The 18359-nt window shown below is 37.0% G+C and overlaps 1 protein-coding gene across 1 annotated transcript; it reads right to left on the reverse strand.

The window, feature by feature from the left end:
• Positions 1-2386: 2386 nt before the first annotated feature.
• Positions 2387-17346, reverse strand: ikbke (inhibitor of nuclear factor kappa B kinase subunit epsilon). The gene is made up of 23 exons (XM_026935638.3): positions 17164-17346; positions 16837-16900; positions 16288-16338; positions 15624-15724; positions 15346-15483; positions 14629-14764; positions 13928-14109; positions 13133-13293; positions 12393-12503; positions 11303-11482; positions 10927-11123; positions 10628-10686; positions 10430-10521; positions 9346-9447; positions 8840-8897; positions 8199-8311; positions 6935-7011; positions 6295-6334; positions 6104-6205; positions 5855-5951; positions 4827-4918; positions 3544-3615; positions 2387-3457 (listed from the first exon to the last, which is right to left on the reverse strand). The coding sequence occupies exons 4-23, from the start codon at positions 15711-15713 to the stop codon at positions 3397-3399; spliced, it is 2160 nt and encodes a 719-aa protein (XP_026791439.2). The 5' UTR covers positions 15714-15724; positions 16288-16338; positions 16837-16900; positions 17164-17346; the 3' UTR covers positions 2387-3396.
• Between the last annotated feature and the right edge of the window lie 1013 nt (positions 17347-18359).

Here is an 18359-nt window from a genome sequence, read left to right on the forward strand (position 1 = left end):
TACTGTCACTCTAGTCAATATTTCACCAATATTATTACGCCTTGATTTTTTCCCTAAAACAAAAAGCAATACAAACACCCTTTTACATCTGTCCCATATTAAGATTTCAGAAAACTGAAATACAAAATATCCTGCCTTTTTGGATTTTCTACATCAATTCACATTTACGGTTTAACTCCATCATTTTAGCTATCAGATCTTTTTCAGAGTTAAGGAAAACTTCCGGTTCTGTAATAATAGCTAGTTTAACTTCAAGACTTTTGAGTGAAAAGTGTGAATGTTTCCCTGTCACAAAGGATCTGAGCAGAAGCCGTTTATGAAGATAAGAACCCTAACTAGCCAAAGAACCCTTTAGGACAGGGGTGCCTAAACTTTTTTCAAAGGGGGCCAGATTAGACCTCGTAAAATAAATTCTTTCAAGAATTTGTGAAAGGTTTTCCATGGTTAGTGGTTTACAGCTCTTTTGCCCCTACTTAGTGTTAACTTTTCACTTTTTGTGTCTAGCCATGACTAAATATCATCCTGTAAATTAATTTGCAATTAATTTTATCAGAGAAAAAAATGGCTTGGAAAAAAATGGAGTGATGGCCTGCGGGCCAGTTGACATCTGTCAGCGGGCCACATTTGGCCCTTGGTCACCTCTGCTTTAGGAACCCTTGAATCTTACTTTTTTTTCCCTACTTGTGTATCTATGACCACATTTACAGTCACATTCCAACTGTTATTAAACTAATATCTAATAATCTCATTTGGATAAATGTACACTCTTAGAAAAGCACCGGAAAGAGTTCATCAGTTTGTGATTCTAGGAGAAGAATTTAACCAAAATGTTTTAAGTAAATCCCCTTTTTGAAGCTAGAGCTAAAGCTATTAACCATAACAAGAATCTGTGGACCACAACATTCTTATAACAATGCTTCTTGTACTTACAGTTAAGTGTCCTTAGCTTAAGCTTTCTAATTTGAAACCAATAGCGAAACACTGTTTTGTCGGGTTCTACACAGAACCGTTAAGGATTCCCCCAGGACAGGAGTGTACTTTCCTAAGAGTGTACTCAGCGACAGTGTGGCTTTGTAACTCTTGAAAATAGTGTAGGTCAAAAACAAAATGCTCCCTTTCGAACACACTATAGATGGATGATCAGCCTGTATCATTCCTCAAATAGTCCTTTGGTTCACCCCTCTAGGGAAACTTTAAAAGTGTAAACCCTTTAGGTAGCTAGAACCATTAATCAAGCAAGCAACCATTTAAAGCAGCCATTTTCTAAGAGTTTCTAAAGTTTTGACAAGTAGAGGTTGGCCATTGTGTTAACTAGATGGTCCACTGATAACCTGGGTGGGCTGAACAGTGGAATACTCAATGTGTGTGTCAAAATAGTGAAACTCTATGGCTATGGCTTGCTGAACTGATCAAATAAATGTGCACACGGTAGCACTTTGGTGTATTGTTTACTATAGTCGTATACAGTATTAGATTTCAGTATGATGAATACTGAACCTTTTGATATTATTTTGATAAGTGGAGTACAAATTTGACATACTATTTAGGAATGTTGTTTGAAGCATACTCAATGACATTATGCCACTGGTGACGTGCTGTTTGACACCCCATAGTATGTTGTTTTGTGGTTTGGGACGTAGCCTACGTAGCCCACGCTGTAGTTTCCCCAGCAGCCACAGGACTTCCCCTGCCTTTGGCATCTTTCCCTTTTACAAAACAAACATTCAGTTTCATGTTGGTGTGTCTTCTCTGTATATACACCCAAGGTTATATTAAAATACTTTTCTTAAAATAAAACAATATTTTCAAATTAATACACTATTCATCACTTTCTAAATAAAACTCTTTGCCCCATTCTCTTCATTACGTTTTGACAAGTAGAGGCTGGCCATTGTGTTTACTAGATGTTCCACTGATAACCTGGGTGGGCTGAACAGTTGATGGCGTGTTGTTAATTATTTTTTTTTTCCGAAATAGTCCTGATTGTTCTTCCTGTACAACATTTGCTGTCTGGAACCATTTCAACAACACATTTTTTTAATGATTACAATGGGATGGAACAATCCTTAGCACCAAAATAATCAAAGAAAGTGCTCTTTAGACTAAAAAAAATCATTAAAAAAACACTATACTGTGGTTTTCCCATTATAAACCCTGAACACAGACCATTTTTCTCTAATCAAGTCTTTTCCCTATCTTTACAGTTCACACCTCTTCCTGCACCAAGGACTCCTCTCTGTGGATCAAGAGACTAATTAAACAGAGCCACCCTGCAGACTTATCTATCAAAGCAACACCCATTAGACCAATATATGTGACAGATTTAGTACCAAATATTTTACTGTATACTTTCCTGAGCAATAATCAGCACACTATAAGACCTAAATTAACAGAGGCATCAATATTTAATACAGTTTACGTCTAGATGATTCAGTAGAAGTGCTGGTGTGGTGAAACTTTCTGAGGCCATATAGGTTTACATTCACATTTATTCATTTGCTAGACACTTTTATTTTAGTTATTTACAAGAGAAGGACATTTAATCCAAGCATCTAGGAGCTGACGTAAGTGCCTACTCACTAACAGTAAGAAGAAACTACAATCAGTAGAACACAGTAGTATGTGGTTTGTATACAAACATTAATCGCAAAGCACTTTCAAACGAGCAAACTTCAAGTGAGACTTAAGAATACACACTAATAAAAATATAATAATATAAACATAAGATGTGAAACAGAAATGATAATGGCGTTATTTCTGTAACGTGATGTATTTACAAGTGAAACAGGCTCAGCATTTTCTCTTAATGATTTGTTGTTGGTTGTTTGAAACATGACATGATATAATTAGTTAATACTAATAATACTAATAGTAATATGACTACTACTGCTACTTCTATTACTAGTAATAATAATAATAATACTAATAAAAACCAGAAGACTGGACAGACATATGCACAAATACACATATATCAACGGTTAAGTGTTTCTTGTAGGTTGTGGATGAATCCGCAGTGAGAAGAATCTTCAGCAGTTCATTTTTCCTTCGTGGAACTAAGAGTGACAAGAATCTGGGCTTAGACTTGGTACAACACAGTGGTGGTATCACCAGTGATTTTCCACTCACAGACTGTGCAAACCGCAGTGGAACACAGGCAGGTAATTAGGCAACGATTCTTGGTTACTCATCAGCATCAAGAACTTGATGCGAGCGGCTACAGAGAGCCAGCGGCCCATAATCAGTTTCACAACAGGTTAAAAGAAGTCTTTAAAAAAAATCTTGTATTTCTTGTATACCTGTTTCTTCATTCCCAAGCTCATTCCCCTTTTCCAGGCCATACCTGGCTGTGACTGTGGGCTGTTTACCTCAGACGCTAGATGGAGCTCTTTAGGATCCTCATGATTTTGGTTGTGGTAAACTAGGCTCGAGCACCAGCGTAGAGTTGAAAGCTCTGAGACTACAAAACACAAAGGAGCATACATGCCAGAATGTAGGTTTTTTTTTTATTAATAGCAAGGTTTCTTCTTAGGTCTTATAATATACCTTTCTATTATACGGTTGTTATTTTGCAGCTCTCGAGCCACCGTTTCCATCTCATCCCTTAGCCTCTTCATCCTGAAATACAGAATATCAGCACAGATTATCAATTCTAGTTTTCTTAACCAGCCTGAAATTAATACAAATGTAAGAATTTTCCATGTATACAAAAGGCACTGATCATGTGTATATCCTACATATGCATTATATCTGTATTAGGCTTTAAAACCAATGTGGGAGTGGTCTAAATCTGAAGGGTAATTTCATTTTTCCTTCATTTTTAAAAATTTTTTAAACCTTACTACTATGCCCCTGAAAACAATATACAGCACTGGAAAATAAAACCCAGAGGTAGAGATGGCAGCACACTCAGCATGGTGTGTGAATTCTGGCTCTGACAGTTCCTCAACCTCAGCTACATCACTCGAGTTCATAATTGGTCTCAAATAGAGATGCGCACAGGAATGTTTTCAATCCTGCTTTCGCAGTTATTATTAGTTAGTTGGTTATATTCCCCAAAATATAAATAAACTAGAAACCTAATTTAAAACACTGCGACACTGAGCAGGCAGTTAAGCTTGTGCGATTTTTTGTTGCATCTCCAGGGATCCCAGTTCTGATGCACACCTCTAGTCTTAACCAGATGCCCTGTGACTCTTTCTGGCAAGCTTTCTAAAAAAAAAAAAGTGTACCTTCTGTTTGTATCTGTATTTGTGTCTTTTATTTGTTAATTCCAAATAATTTGGTTCTTTACGCATATTGCATTCGCAATTATACTAAATATCAGCACGGTTGTGATTTGACCATGGGTAATCACTGCCGTGCTGATATTTAGTATAATTATATAATTAATGGCATTAAGCAATGAGCAATGTCTCACTCACAATCATGGGCTGGCTAACTAACGCACAATGAGTTGTACATTCCTGTTAAAGGTGTTTCCAGTAAAACTGGCGTCTCTTCTTCCTTTCCACCTTCATCTGACAAGCTTTCATATTTTAAGTCAAAAGTTATATTCCTGAAAAGTATCGTTTGCCATGTCCGTTGATGATGTCGCTAACACTACTGTCGTAACCGTTTCGAGCTAGGAAGAGGAATGTTATGTGACGAACACAAACGAGCAGAGGGATACACACAGTGAAACGTCCCAGTGCGGTTATAGGAAATATAGGCACTCTTGGAATACCGCTCGACCAATCAAATTAGTGGACTGGAACTAACTGTTGTATAAATCCCTAATAGACTCTGATGTATATTATAGAGAGCTGTCCTGTATTCCAGGGACCCACCTAAGAATCATATTGTCTCGATTCTTCATTCCATCATTGGCCTCTGCTCCAGCTGGTCTCTGAAGTGCTATGACCAACGCTCTGTCCAAAACCTGTACAAATAAAAAAATTTTCAGTATAATAAACACATCCATCTGAATCTCATCCATCTGAATAAAATATTCTTTCCTTGGTCTATCTGAACGTTGTGCTGTCACTAGTTTGTCTTTAGTTAAACCTGACTGAAAATTAAATATTAATATTAAATTGTTCTACACCACAGTGCTGTAGAATGCACGATTCTGATTGGTCAGAAGCTTTTGCTTAATTTTCTATAACAGCACAACTTGCACAATGTGTTATTGCTGATATGGTGAAATTTTCTGTGAAGAGAATGAGTAAGTTTATTTCGCATGTCTGGAAGGAGTCTCCGGTGTCAGAGTTTTGTATCCGTCAGAGGTTTTCCGTCAAGGGAAAATCTTCAGGACAACATAACATGAAATTAGCTTTTAATGGTCTTATTAACTTCAAGAGACAGAATGCTGCTGAGGGAACAACTGTTTATAGCTGTTAAGTTATTTTATAACAGGAACTGACTTGTTTTCCAAATGTTTCACAATATTAAAATCACAATATTAAAATTAAAATATTAAAATCATTGGCATGTTGGTGTGGTATAATTCAGGATGCGGTGTTATTGCAAAGAAATCAACTTCCCGGTGCTAACACACCGTAACATCCCATCGTGCTTTATTCCTTACTTGTTATTTGCATCCCTAAGAAACAATGGAAATAGATTTGTAATTGCTCCAAATTAATATTCTTCTCATCACTGGGTTTTAATACTTATATAGATTTATAGTTATTGCATCAGTTAATGTAGATGATTTAATTCATGTGCTTTATCATTATCCATAGTTTAAATTTTCTATGTATGGCACTTTGAGATGTTAGACCCAAAAGAAAAAGTGCTTTAGATAACGATTAGAGTTATCATTATTATTTAACAGAGAGAAAGTGTGAGAGTGTTTTGGAGGTAAATAACTGACCTTTGTCTGCTGTCCTTCACACATCTGCAGATCTCCAATTAGCTGTAAGAAGAAACTGCTGAAGTGTTCTAACTTTGTCTGAATGTCAGATATTGCACTGTGGACACACACACACACACACACACACACACACATTAATAACCATATTTCACAATGTACATCATTTATAGGTGATGAACTGCAAGACAATGTGTGAAGGCTTGTGCCTTCTGTAAATAAGCAGTGATGATGTAATGAGTGTGATGTCACCTGCTCCATGTCACCACTGCTGCCAAAACCTCCTGATACCTCTGCAGGCAGTCATCTCGAAACAAAGCCTTCACCTTCTTGATGTGGGCTGACAGGTTAATCCTACACAGAAAGCACATCAAACGCTCATATTCAAAAGACAGCAGCATGTCAGTCAGTCACTAAGCATTTACTATTGGTCCAATACTCACTTTTCAAACTTGTGAATCTGCTCATCATTGTAGTTGAGCTCTGAAGGAGAGGATGTGAGAGAGTTAGCTTTAATCTGTAATTTACATGAAAATCTAATCTGTTTTCCTATCAGTGAGTCATTTCCTAATAACTCTGTCAGTACTCTATCTAATGTTATTATCAGAACAAACCACAGTGAGAGAGACACTCCTTTCTTCATGCCTGACAGACAGAAATGTATATTTACGCACCCTTAGATAAGGCTGAATCAGTATTTCTACGTAGGCACCAATCTAATGGAAACGTGGGCTGTTTTTTAAAAAAGGTTCGATGGTTTCCTAACCAGTACTTGCGGAAATGGAATACCAGAAATCTCATCATATAGGTTCTCAGCACTCCTCTTGACTGGAATGAGGTTCCCTGTTACATGACTAGAAATACCCAGAAACCTCAAGTCCAAATATAGAGATTCTTACTGAACCAGATTTTCATATGCTGAGTTGGAGTTCACGCTTGTGTAAACATAAAAGCAAAAACTTTGGTCCTAATCACTGATTATAATGTTTTGCTTTTTTTTCTCTGTTTAAATTCTATCCCTATTATTTGATTTTAAACATCACATACTATATCTATTACTGATATGATCACATGTGTACTCACTGCCAATTTGTCTGTCTTTGCGATACTGCCGATGTACGGCCACAATCTTCTCAAGAAGCACCTCCATCTTCTGTATGCTGCGTCAAGCAAATTGAGATGTACGTCATTAAACGCTCACAAAATATAATTGTCCATAATTTTAAAGCTACAATCAACAGATTGTACTCCAATACTTTCACTTTGTTGTCTTTAAGCCATTTTGTGGTATGTTTACAATCACTGTCCTGCAAGAAGATCCAGTTGTGACCAAGTTTGAACTTCCTGGCTGTCATGGAGGTGTTGCTTCAGTATTTCTAGAAAATCCTCCTTCTTCATGATGGCCTCTATTTTCTCTGCAAAAAAAACACTCATAACATGATGCCGCCACCCCCATGCTTCAGAGTTGGATGGTGTTCTTCGGATTAAGAGCCTCACCCTTTTTCCTCCATACATAGGGCTGATTGATTTGGCCAAACAATTACATTTTTTCTTCTCCAAAAGCCCGGTAAGCACCTGCAAAATTCAGCCTGGCTTTTTAAATGCTGGTCTTGGGGCTTCTTTCATGTGTGAAAGCCTTTCAGGCCATGGCGATGTAGAACTCTCTTAATGGTGGATGTACGTACTTTGGTACCTGATACCTCCAACTCCTTCACCAGTTCCTTTGTTGTTGTCTTGGGGTTCATTTGAACCTTAACAGCAAAAGTTTGTTCGTCCGTGTAAGTTAATTTGTGCCCCCTGCTTGAATGATGCAGTGTCTGTGCAGTCCAAAGATTTTTATATTTGCAGACAATTGTTTGTACAGATGCTCGTGGTACCTTAGTTGTTTGGAACTGGTTGGAGGTCCATAATTTTTTTCCCTTGGTATCAAGGGCAAAAAGGCACTGTCTCTAAAGGTATGCACTTAAATAAAGCTACAGGTGCACTCCCAATTAACTCCTAATTATGACAACCGACCAATCAGAAGCTTCTAAAAATCATTACTTCACTTTCTGAAATCTTCCACACTGTTTAAAGACACAGTCAACTTGGTGTATGTAAACTTTTGACCCACTGGCATTCTGTTATAGTGAAGTAAAGCTGAAATAAATCTCTACTCAATTGTAGTAGATGCCATAACTGACTTGCCAATTGATGTATGGTAACACAAAATGTTTGGAGTTGCAAAAAACTGAGATTGAATATCTATAGCCTAAGCGTATATAAACTTTTGGCCTCAACTGTAAAACAGTGTGGTCTAATGAACATGTTTTCTGCTAGCAAATTTAATGACTTATCTTTTTCGTACCATTTATCCTGAGTCAGTGTCTTGGAGTGCTCGGCTACGTCTACATGCAGATGTTGCAGTTTGTTCTGGATTTCTCTGATGCCGCTGCCATATATGGGCAGTTTCTCATGGATCTGGAGAAAAACATAAACTTCAAAAGCACATACTGCCTAAACATTCCACCTTTTCACTTACAGATATTCATAACAGAGAGAGATACCCGATGTATATTCTATACATAGTGACGTGAGGCTGCCATACAGTCTTTTCTCTATTGTGTTTAATAAGCAGCAGCCTATGGACATAGTGTCCATAGTGTTAAATGAACATATAAAACACTGGGTGTGCCTTTGATAGCTTACACAACACAGTCAAATCATAAGAAAGTAGAAATTTCAGTGTATTATGTTGTCAGGGGTTAGGTAAATTTTTTAAATTCTCAAACAAACGACTGCATTAGATTAATGAAAATCAGATGTTCTCTGCAGAAAATAAAGGTGACAGGATCAAATTAACGTGTAAATTGTGTCACATATCTTAGAAAAAAAAATTAAACTTGGGGAAATGAACTGTCATGGTTTACTACTGGGGAGTGGCCTCAGCATTTCACCCTCAGCTATCTAGATCTATTTCTATTAGATCTATCTGTGCATGATTCTTACCAATCTGAGTTTCTGCATGTTGTCAGAGGAAAGTGGTACATCAAGTGGAATCTGGCTTCTGCATGACAAAAGAAGTAAAGAATCTTTAAACCCGTCAGCAAGCAACCCACTGAGAACATTTTAAAAGTTCAAATTAATATTGAAATAACTAGTCAAATTACACTGCAGTATAACTGAATGTAGTACACAGTGTAGTAAACAAATCACTAGCCTGGACGTCTTGGACAATCAGATTTCATGTCCAGGCTATTAAAGTGTAGAGTACGCAATCAAGATGTGCTACGTTAAAAACTTTGTTAGAGTAATATAGAATTATCATATATTTGCCTGTATTAATGCACTTAATTAACGCAGCATACATTATTACATTACATTAGCTAACACTAAAAACATGGGAAACGTAGGACTGGGCAAATTTATTATTTGTCCACCCTTGAGTTTTAGAATTTTTAGCTCTGGATATCTCCATGCTAGCAGTTTGTGAATGTGATATCACAGGCCCTTACATTGCGTCCAGTGTTTCTTCGGTGTTCAAGCAGGACAGCAGCTTCATATTCACCATTGCGATTTTGTGTGCCGTGTTATTGCATTCAGTACGAACGTTTTCACTGCAAATGAGGAAAAACAACAGGCGGCAACAATTACAGTAGGGTCCAAAAGTCAGAGTCCCCTATCATGTGTTGTTTACACTGATGTATACACTCACCTGTCACTTTAATAGGAACACCTGTATACCGGCTCATTCATCCAATTATCCAATCATCCAATCATGTGACAGTGGCACAATGCATAAAATCAGGCAAATACAGGTAAAAGGCTTCAGTTAATTTTCACATCAAACATCAGAATGAGAAAATGAAAAACATGTGATCTCAGTGACTTTGACTGTGGCATGGTTGTTGGTGCTAGATGGGCTGGTTTGAGTATTTCAAGCTGCTGATCTCCTGGAATTTTCATACGTGACACTCTATAGAGAATGGTCCAAAAATAAAAAACATCCAACGGATGTGGCTTTTTGATGTGAGAAGTCACGTAGCCAGACTGGTTTGAGTTGACAGGAAGACTAACTGAAATAACATTATTTACAACCGTGGTGAGTGGAAAAGCATCTCATAACGTACAACATGTCGAAACTTGAGGTGGATGGGCAACAACACCAGATGACTACATCAGGTTTCAGTCCTGTCAGCTAAGAACAGGAATCACACCAAAGTCAAAGCCACTTTTTTCCCCATTCTGATGTTTGATCTGAAGATTAAACTCGTGACCTGTATCTGCACGATTTTATGCACTGCGCTGCTGCCACATGATTGGCTACCTGGATAATTACATGAATGGGCAGGCGTACAGGTGTTCCTTTTAAAGTGGCCAGTGGATGTATGTTATCTGTTGTCATTGTTTTCAGTAAATAATACCACTTTTTTGGTAACTTTACTGCTTTCTAGTTGTATAATGAATTATAAATAATGCAAATCTAAGGGAATGTGGAAATTAAATTTCTAATAAAATGCAACACAGCACATGATTGGACTTCCGCTATGGTGTAAATGTTTACATGACACACACCATATTTCAGTGTATGTTACTCACATGTGACTATAGAATCCCTGTAGAATCAAGTCTCTGTGCTTGTGTAGGAGCTGCGTTGTCCGGAGAAATTGGTGTATCACCCCAACTAGTGTCTGTGGAGAAGAACAAGAGGGTTTTGTGCTGGATGTTTAGTCACAGATTAATAATTATTTTCCCTTCAAACGCAATGAAGAGTACAAAGCAGGCTTTCTTTACTACCTTTGAGAAAGTGTGGTCGGCCATGACGTCAAACCTTGAGGGTAAAACCGGGGTCTCGGCTAGAAAATAAAAGAAAGGAGGACAGACAGAGAATGGTGTGGACAGATTAGAAGTCCAGATCCATGAGCAGAACTGAAGTCTATTATCAAGGCGAGAACTTATTTTTATCTTACACAGTAAAATGAGAAACAATGCATCTATTTTATTAATTTGTTGCACCACACATGGAACTAACCTCACACTGCATAAGATAATCAATCAATTATTATTATCAACCAGAAATGATCCAGAGTTCTTACGCTCTCTGGGAGGCAGTGCTGCGATTTTCTCGGCTCGTCTGCTAAGCAGAAAGATGGGTCGATCTGCAGAGGTGGGCGGCAGGTTGATCACTTTCATGCTGGGCTCCAGGATGAGTGGGTGACCCTGGAACTGATATTGCTGCATTTCTGCTGCAATCCCTGTCTGAACCTGGACTTCGTCAGAGAAGACTGAAACTCTAAATCAAAACAAAAGACATTATAATGTCTGTTCTTACGTGTTTCGACTTTGTTAGTCTGTACACATTCTCTTGCTATTGCTTTGTCTGTTGCCTGTTACTGAAACTAAATGATTAATTATTAACCAGATATTACAGTACAGAGAAATAGCAGTTCTAGCAGCACTAGCAGTACTAACGTGTTGTAAAAGTGGATGTAGATGGTGTGGGCAGTGGCTTGCTGAAGTGAGAAGATGTGCACTTTTACACGTTGGAGGATGTCCATGGTAGCAGCGAAGAACTGGTCAAACCCCCAGCATTTCTCCTGATTGGCCTCCAGGATGTTGGCCAGCACTGGGACCAGGTGCATTTTCAGCCCCCTGAAATAACAGAATAAGATAACGGCAAGGATGTTCTTTATTGCTAATGATAACAATATTACAAAAATATTGCTTCCAGGTGCAGCCCATGGTAGGGTTGATGTTAGACTATGTGAGAGACCAAACACATTGGGCTCTCTCAAAAAAAAAAAACAAAAAAAAACCCCACAAGAATACCCATTCTGTACTCAATGCTATTGTTTTTGTATTTGAATAAATGTTCAGGGTTAATGTAATGTCTTATGATTATAGATAATGATGTTTTGAAAATGTTTTCCAGGTGTGACACACTGAAATATGTTCCCATTTTTAAAACTGTGTAGTCTACTATGGAAAATCTGAAATTACCATGTGAAAAAAGGACATGGTATATCTTTACTGTTTTAATAAATTATTGAATGCTGAAATGAAATGATTACAGAGCGCTGACCCTAGAGACTCCTTCCATAAATGATAAATAAACACCTACTTACAGAAAGTTTCACCATATCAGTGATATCAACACATTTTCTTTATAATATTTTTTTAACCTGTTTATTATTAGTCTTAGATTATGTGAAGCGTCTGTCATAGAAGTCCCTGTGCATTAGCTGTTAACTTATAACCCTGTGATTTACCTTGCAGCTGAAATTATTTTCAGAATTTCTGGTACAGAAAATTAATCAACACCTTTACGTACCACCAACACCTATATACTGTATATTGTATTTTTTTTTATGCTTTCTACCAGCTTCCCTAACCAAATTCCTGAACTTCACATGATCATCTTAAACAAACATGTGAAACTGTAAGCACGGGGTTGTACAGTTATCACAACACAAATCTTTCAAACTGTTCAATCTCCAGATTGGAAGTAAACTCAGGGCTAGAGCTCTAGCTCTCATCTAAACCCAAAATCTGAAATACTCACTCTGAAAGCTGGCAGCAGTGGGGCAGATGATAGCTCCACTCTATGGGTCCATTATCTACCTTCTGAACCCCTGCAATAGCCCCCTCTGGCTTTTCAGTGGTGATCTTATACCTATGATCAAATGAGATGTGTAATAACAGCTTTAATACTGGCAATAATTAAACATACTGTATAGAATTATGTTATGTTATGTGATGTTATGTTATGATCCCCTTCAAGTAATCCCCACCCCCGGTTAACAGCAGTTCAAAAATCTCCAAACTTTCAAAAGATTATTCCCTTATTTTGAACATGACGAGAAAATCAGCCTTGGGATTTCCGCAGAAGCATGAATGTAAGCTTTCAGTACATACTGTCCCACTTCCCCATTACTGAGAGAGGCTACTGTTAGCATATGTATTAAAGGAGAAATATTAAATGGTCAGTAGAAACAGGGTTTATTTATCATAAAGGCTTTGTGAAAAGGGTTACAGATGGGTCCACTATTAAGAAATGTTTTGTTACAAAACTAACACAAACACATCTAAGTATCCTGCTTGCACATTTTTTCCTTTCCTTTTTAAAGTGGTTGTCATTAGTATATAGTATATTTTCTTAGTTAATACTCTTTACACTCAGTGTTAACTGTCTCCAGATATTGACTCAAAAAATCTGTTCTGCTTTATCACTAATACTGCTTTCAGCAAATAAGACCAATTCACTCATATTATTGACAAATAATAATCTATTTTTTCCCTTACATTATCTGTTTGTTCCTACGTGGTCCTCCGTATGGTATGAAAGGCAGGCTGCCGCTTGCGGCGTGGTAAAAAGTAACACCAATGCTCCACAGATCCACTGTCACTCCGTAGGTCTTCTGCTGGGGCTTCCTCAGAACTGCACGCTCATACATGTCTGGATGCTGCACATGAGAGAAAAATCTGCACGCTAGCCACTGTTTCACCATTTAAAAACTCCAAAAAATTTGCTTAAGTGATATTTATTGTTTAAAGGTACACCAAACATCTGGATGCTGTGCATAATAGAACAGCTGCACATATAAAATATGCAGATATAAGGTTCAGCTGTTTTTGTCCAAATAATTACACTAACAAGTATATGACATGTAGAAACTGATCCTAGAACTGATCCTTGTAATCAGTCTTGGACATACTACTCGTGTAAAAAAAGGAGATTTGGCCCTCATGTCGTCCATTAGAAGTTCCATTTGCCCCAAGTTCTCTCTTTTTGTTTTTTAATTTTATTTTAAAATATCCAATACAGCTTGCTGATATCAGATTCATTAGAGTACAAGCCACATTTAGAAATAGACAGAAACCTGTTCGCATACTTGGGGTCGTGACGATGAAGGTCATGCGTCAGGAAATAAAATCAACTTTTTATTTCATATTTACAACTCCAGGCATATTTTTAGATCAATAATTAATATGATTTCTTTGTTTGACCAGAAACATGACTATAATATTAATATACTTTATAAAATAATCTGTTCCACTTAAGTCACCGTTAAGTGGTAACCCCTTTCCGAGTCTCACCAGGTACTCCTCTGTGCCATAGATGGACACAAACTTCTCGTCATCCTCCAGTTCCCGAGCAGCGCCGAAGTCTGTGAGTTTGTAGATTGAGCATCCGTCCTCCCCCACCTGCCTCATAATGTTGCCTGGCTTGATGTCTCGGTGGACCACGCCATTCTCGCGCAAATGGTTCATCCCGTGAACTGCAAATTTGGACCAAGAGCGTTTTTTTAGGATGATTAAAAATTTGTGTCATTTTTAACCATGTTTAAATGTGTAGCTTTTTTTTTTAAACTGATTTCCTGCCATACCTTTCCATCTTCCATATTTCAGAATATAGTAAGATTTTTAAGAATTTTAAAAGCCAGTAAGAATCAACTCCTGGTGTTGTTCCTCTGCTCTTTTGACCCAGTTAAATAGCTGTTGTGGATAATCTCCCCTGGATACCATAAAGATTCACACTTCCCAAAACCAGTTTAAGCCTAAGACTTATAGTATAGTCTATAGTCTATGTCTATAGTATAGACACGTTCTAAGAACTGCTCCTGTAATCATAAAAACTGCACTATGCTCATTCCAGGACTCTTATTCATAATACTATCACACCAAACATACCATATCCCTTCAACACATGCAGTACTGTTTGCCTGTTCTCTATAAGGTTGATTCTTTTTGTATATCCTAAAGTAATGATGTATATAGTGCTAAAGAGAAATGCTTACCTACACACTGCAGCACTATAAGGAATTCAGATTCAGGCAGACCAAATGCGTTTTCAGGTTCCTCTAGCAGATTCAAAAGACTTCCTCCTGAACAATACTCCATTACCAAAACCTTCTGTTTGGGGTTTGCCTGCATCTACATGAACGAAAAACAAACACAGTGAGATAAAAAAAAAAAAAAAAATTAAATATAAAATTTTAAAATACAGTAGGCTCAGGTTTTGTTCGATAATCGATGTGGTTTTGATGGATGAATTTGTGAACAATGTGAACTGGGGCATAAAAGATAGAAGAGGAGCTGTTTTGATTGAATTCATGTGGGTGTAAAGATTGCAAATACTGTTATCAGAAATCTATCTCATTTCTCTTCATATGCCTGACTAAGACTGAAATAATCCCAAGTAAATTAACGGTAAATCAGGTAACAAATTAGTAAATAATGGTAAATAACTAATGGTAATTTGCATACACATCTGCTAAGCACTTTTATTCTCTTAACTTACAAGTAAGGCAGAATACAATTAAAACATATAACTTAGCAACTGAGAGACTTAAGGATCCTGCTCGTGGCACTCTGGAAGGTGTGAGAAGTAGTTCAGAACTGTAACTGACACATGACGCAGACATGTGGAGGCGCACAAACACACACCTACACACACAACAGACATGGCTTAGCACCGTCATAAAAGAACATCAGATAACCATCAGATTACCCACCTCCTCTATGGTGAAGAGTTTGACGATGTTGACGTGATTCAGCCTCCGCAGCATCTCAAACTCCCTCATCTGTACCTCATACGGTCTGCTGTAGCTGGCCATGTTGAACACCTTCACTGCAACCACTTCACTTGTTTTCTTCAAAAAGAGTGGGAATATGTGCAATGTCTGAGTCACTTTCTCAGACAATGAGCAGACATCATTTATAGGTCAATACATCAAATGCCTCTCTCAAATGTTTGTGAGCAACAGATAACAATGTCACAGGGCACACATACTTTGGTTCGGGCTTTGTAGACACTCGCAGTCGCCCCTTGACCGAGAATATCATCAGTGGACCAAAGATGGTTTTCTGTACTCGCTGTCATGGTGGTCTAACCTATTAAAAAGAACAAAATGGAAAAGGACTTCAGAAATATTACTCTGTATGAGAGAATATTACATACAGTAGTTCTAACGTGTCTGTACTGTACATCTGTGTCTGTACAAAACGGTACATTACCACCGGGTTCAAAGTTGACCCAATTTTGATTTGGCTTTGTAAATTTCAAATAAATAAATAAATAAATAGTACTGACACACCTATCATATTCAGTGCATTAAATGTAGCATAAATAACTATGCTTTATTTAACTTTTGCTTTATTTGTCTGCACAATTAATTATAAGTTATACATAAGAAATAAAACAAGGTAGGGTGTGCTGTCATAGGAATATAATCAATGACACTATGGTGTGATGCGTCCCAATGGCAAGCTGGCATCCAATGCTAATTATGAAATTGATTATTTTCCTAAAACAGCATGTCCCATAGTATTTTATTCCTCTTATACCGCATCAGTTTGCCAAGGATTACAGTTTTTATTAAATAAAGTATGACATTCCATACAGTTATGTTAATGCGGAATGTCCGTGAGACAAGTCAGTTCCTGTTATCACTTACTTTATAGCAGCAGTAAAGGTCATCCACTCACAGTCTCTCGTTTTTCTCTTCCTTGAGTTAAAAAAATAAAAAATATGCTAGTCATTTTAGAGAAACCACAAACAGCCAACTCCTCTGTATTTTCACTTTTTCAAAACAACACTTGAAAATAAATTGAAAAAAATCACAGTTTGTGCCATTCGGTTGTCCGGGGCATAAAATACACGTAGTCATGCAGATATGAAAACAGAAAATGGATTAAATGGTTTAATGTCTTATAGGCTCATAAGTAAAGGGATTTAACAAGTGATAAAATGAGAATAGTGCCAAATAATACAATTTTTTAAAATATCTGTTTGAAATTTAGTGTTATGGTCAAACACCTCAGATCCTTTACACACATTTTGATGTATAATCAGACTACTTACACATAATTCATTAACCTGAAGCAAAGTTCAGCAACAGTTCAAGTCCAAGTGTGTTAACAGAAACCACAGCAGATATTACAAAAACACAAGTAATTACAATAAAAAATCAAGTTAATATAATTAATAATATTGTGTAAGTTACCTTTTTCTAGTTTCTTGTCAGTGTAAACAGGTCATGTAGAGGATACAGATACCTTCTCAGGAACCTGAGAAAAATAAACAACAGAAACCTGTTACAAATTTGGCTGAAATATGACTCTTTTCTTCTAAAAATGAAGTTGAAATGAGTATCTTAGCGATAGTCGTCTCATAAATTTGGTCAATTTGATATTTTAACTAAGCTAGTGAACTTTAAAGCTGTTATTCTCTTGTTTTTGTTTTTTAGCAACTGCTCTGTTTATTCCTTTCCAACTTCCTCGTGCTGCATTTGAATAGACAGCAAGAAGCAAAGAAGAGAAATCAAACTCACCATTTAATATAGAATACAAGGTGAACAGACAGAGCTAGGAACTGCTTCTTCATATAGATATACAGAGATTTCTCAAACCGAATGTACAGTACAGACAGTTTCGACTGACAAAAGAGACTTTCCGTTTGACAGGAAGGAACTTCCTCCTTGCAGGTCAGGGCAAAGCTACAGTATGCGTTAATCACGTTCATAGAGATTAGAGGAACCTAATCAGACTGAATAAATAAAACTATACGTCGTTTCAAAGCATAAAATCACTTACTTTTTTATTTATTTATTTTATTATTTTTTTTTATAAATAATATTTGGCATAATTATATATATATCCGCCAGTCGTAACCGGACGTAAACATTTATTTAGATTTGGAGTGTGTTTTGTCGCCATCTACTGGCCAACGTGCTTTATGACACCATATTATTAAAGCCAGTGCATTGCTAATTTCCTGCTAACAAATTCCCAATCCTGGCCCTGCACTGGAGCATCTACTTTGTCCTGCACATTTTAGTGGTTTCCTTTCTCTAACAGGACAGGGAATACTCCAGGACCAGGGTTAGGAGTGTGTGCACTAGCCCAGGGGTTGTCAGCTGCAGGCCCAACAAAGTATTTTAGGGGACTGAACTAAGTACTTGAAAAAATATTGAAGCTGAGCTGAAAAAAAAGGAAAAAAAAAAAAAATGTAAATAAATAATAATAATAATAAAAACTCTGCCCCTAGTTCATACACTCTAGCTTCCAAACCATGAACAATTACAATTTCTGTAGCAGATCCTCTGTTGCGGCCAATCACACATTATGAAACTACAGAAACTACAGGGATATACACAGACGCTAAGTTATAAAGTATAGAGTTTTCACAGATTTTCATATTTCAGTATTAACCCTCTCTTTTCTGAAGTGAAATGATTGTTTAAAGAAAAGTCTGTTTAAAGTTTAAAGACAAATGGACATATGTGTCAAATTCAAGATTAGATCATTGCTAATTATCTAAACATGCACCGGAATGAGATATTTAGGGTGATGTTTGTATTTTTATAATTAAATGAATACCTATTTATTATAGACATAATATAGATATAGTATAGACATAATGATTGAAATGTAAATGTGTTCAATTGGCTATTTCTAATTAATCAGTCAAACAATCAAATGATTGTCCATGCAAATGAGCCCATTATCCCCACTATAAATGTACCTT

This window comes from Pangasianodon hypophthalmus, chromosome 20, assembly GCF_027358585.1.
Source record: "Pangasianodon hypophthalmus isolate fPanHyp1 chromosome 20, fPanHyp1.pri, whole genome shotgun sequence".
In the NCBI taxonomy this organism is placed as follows: Eukaryota; Metazoa; Chordata; class Actinopteri; order Siluriformes; family Pangasiidae; genus Pangasianodon; species Pangasianodon hypophthalmus.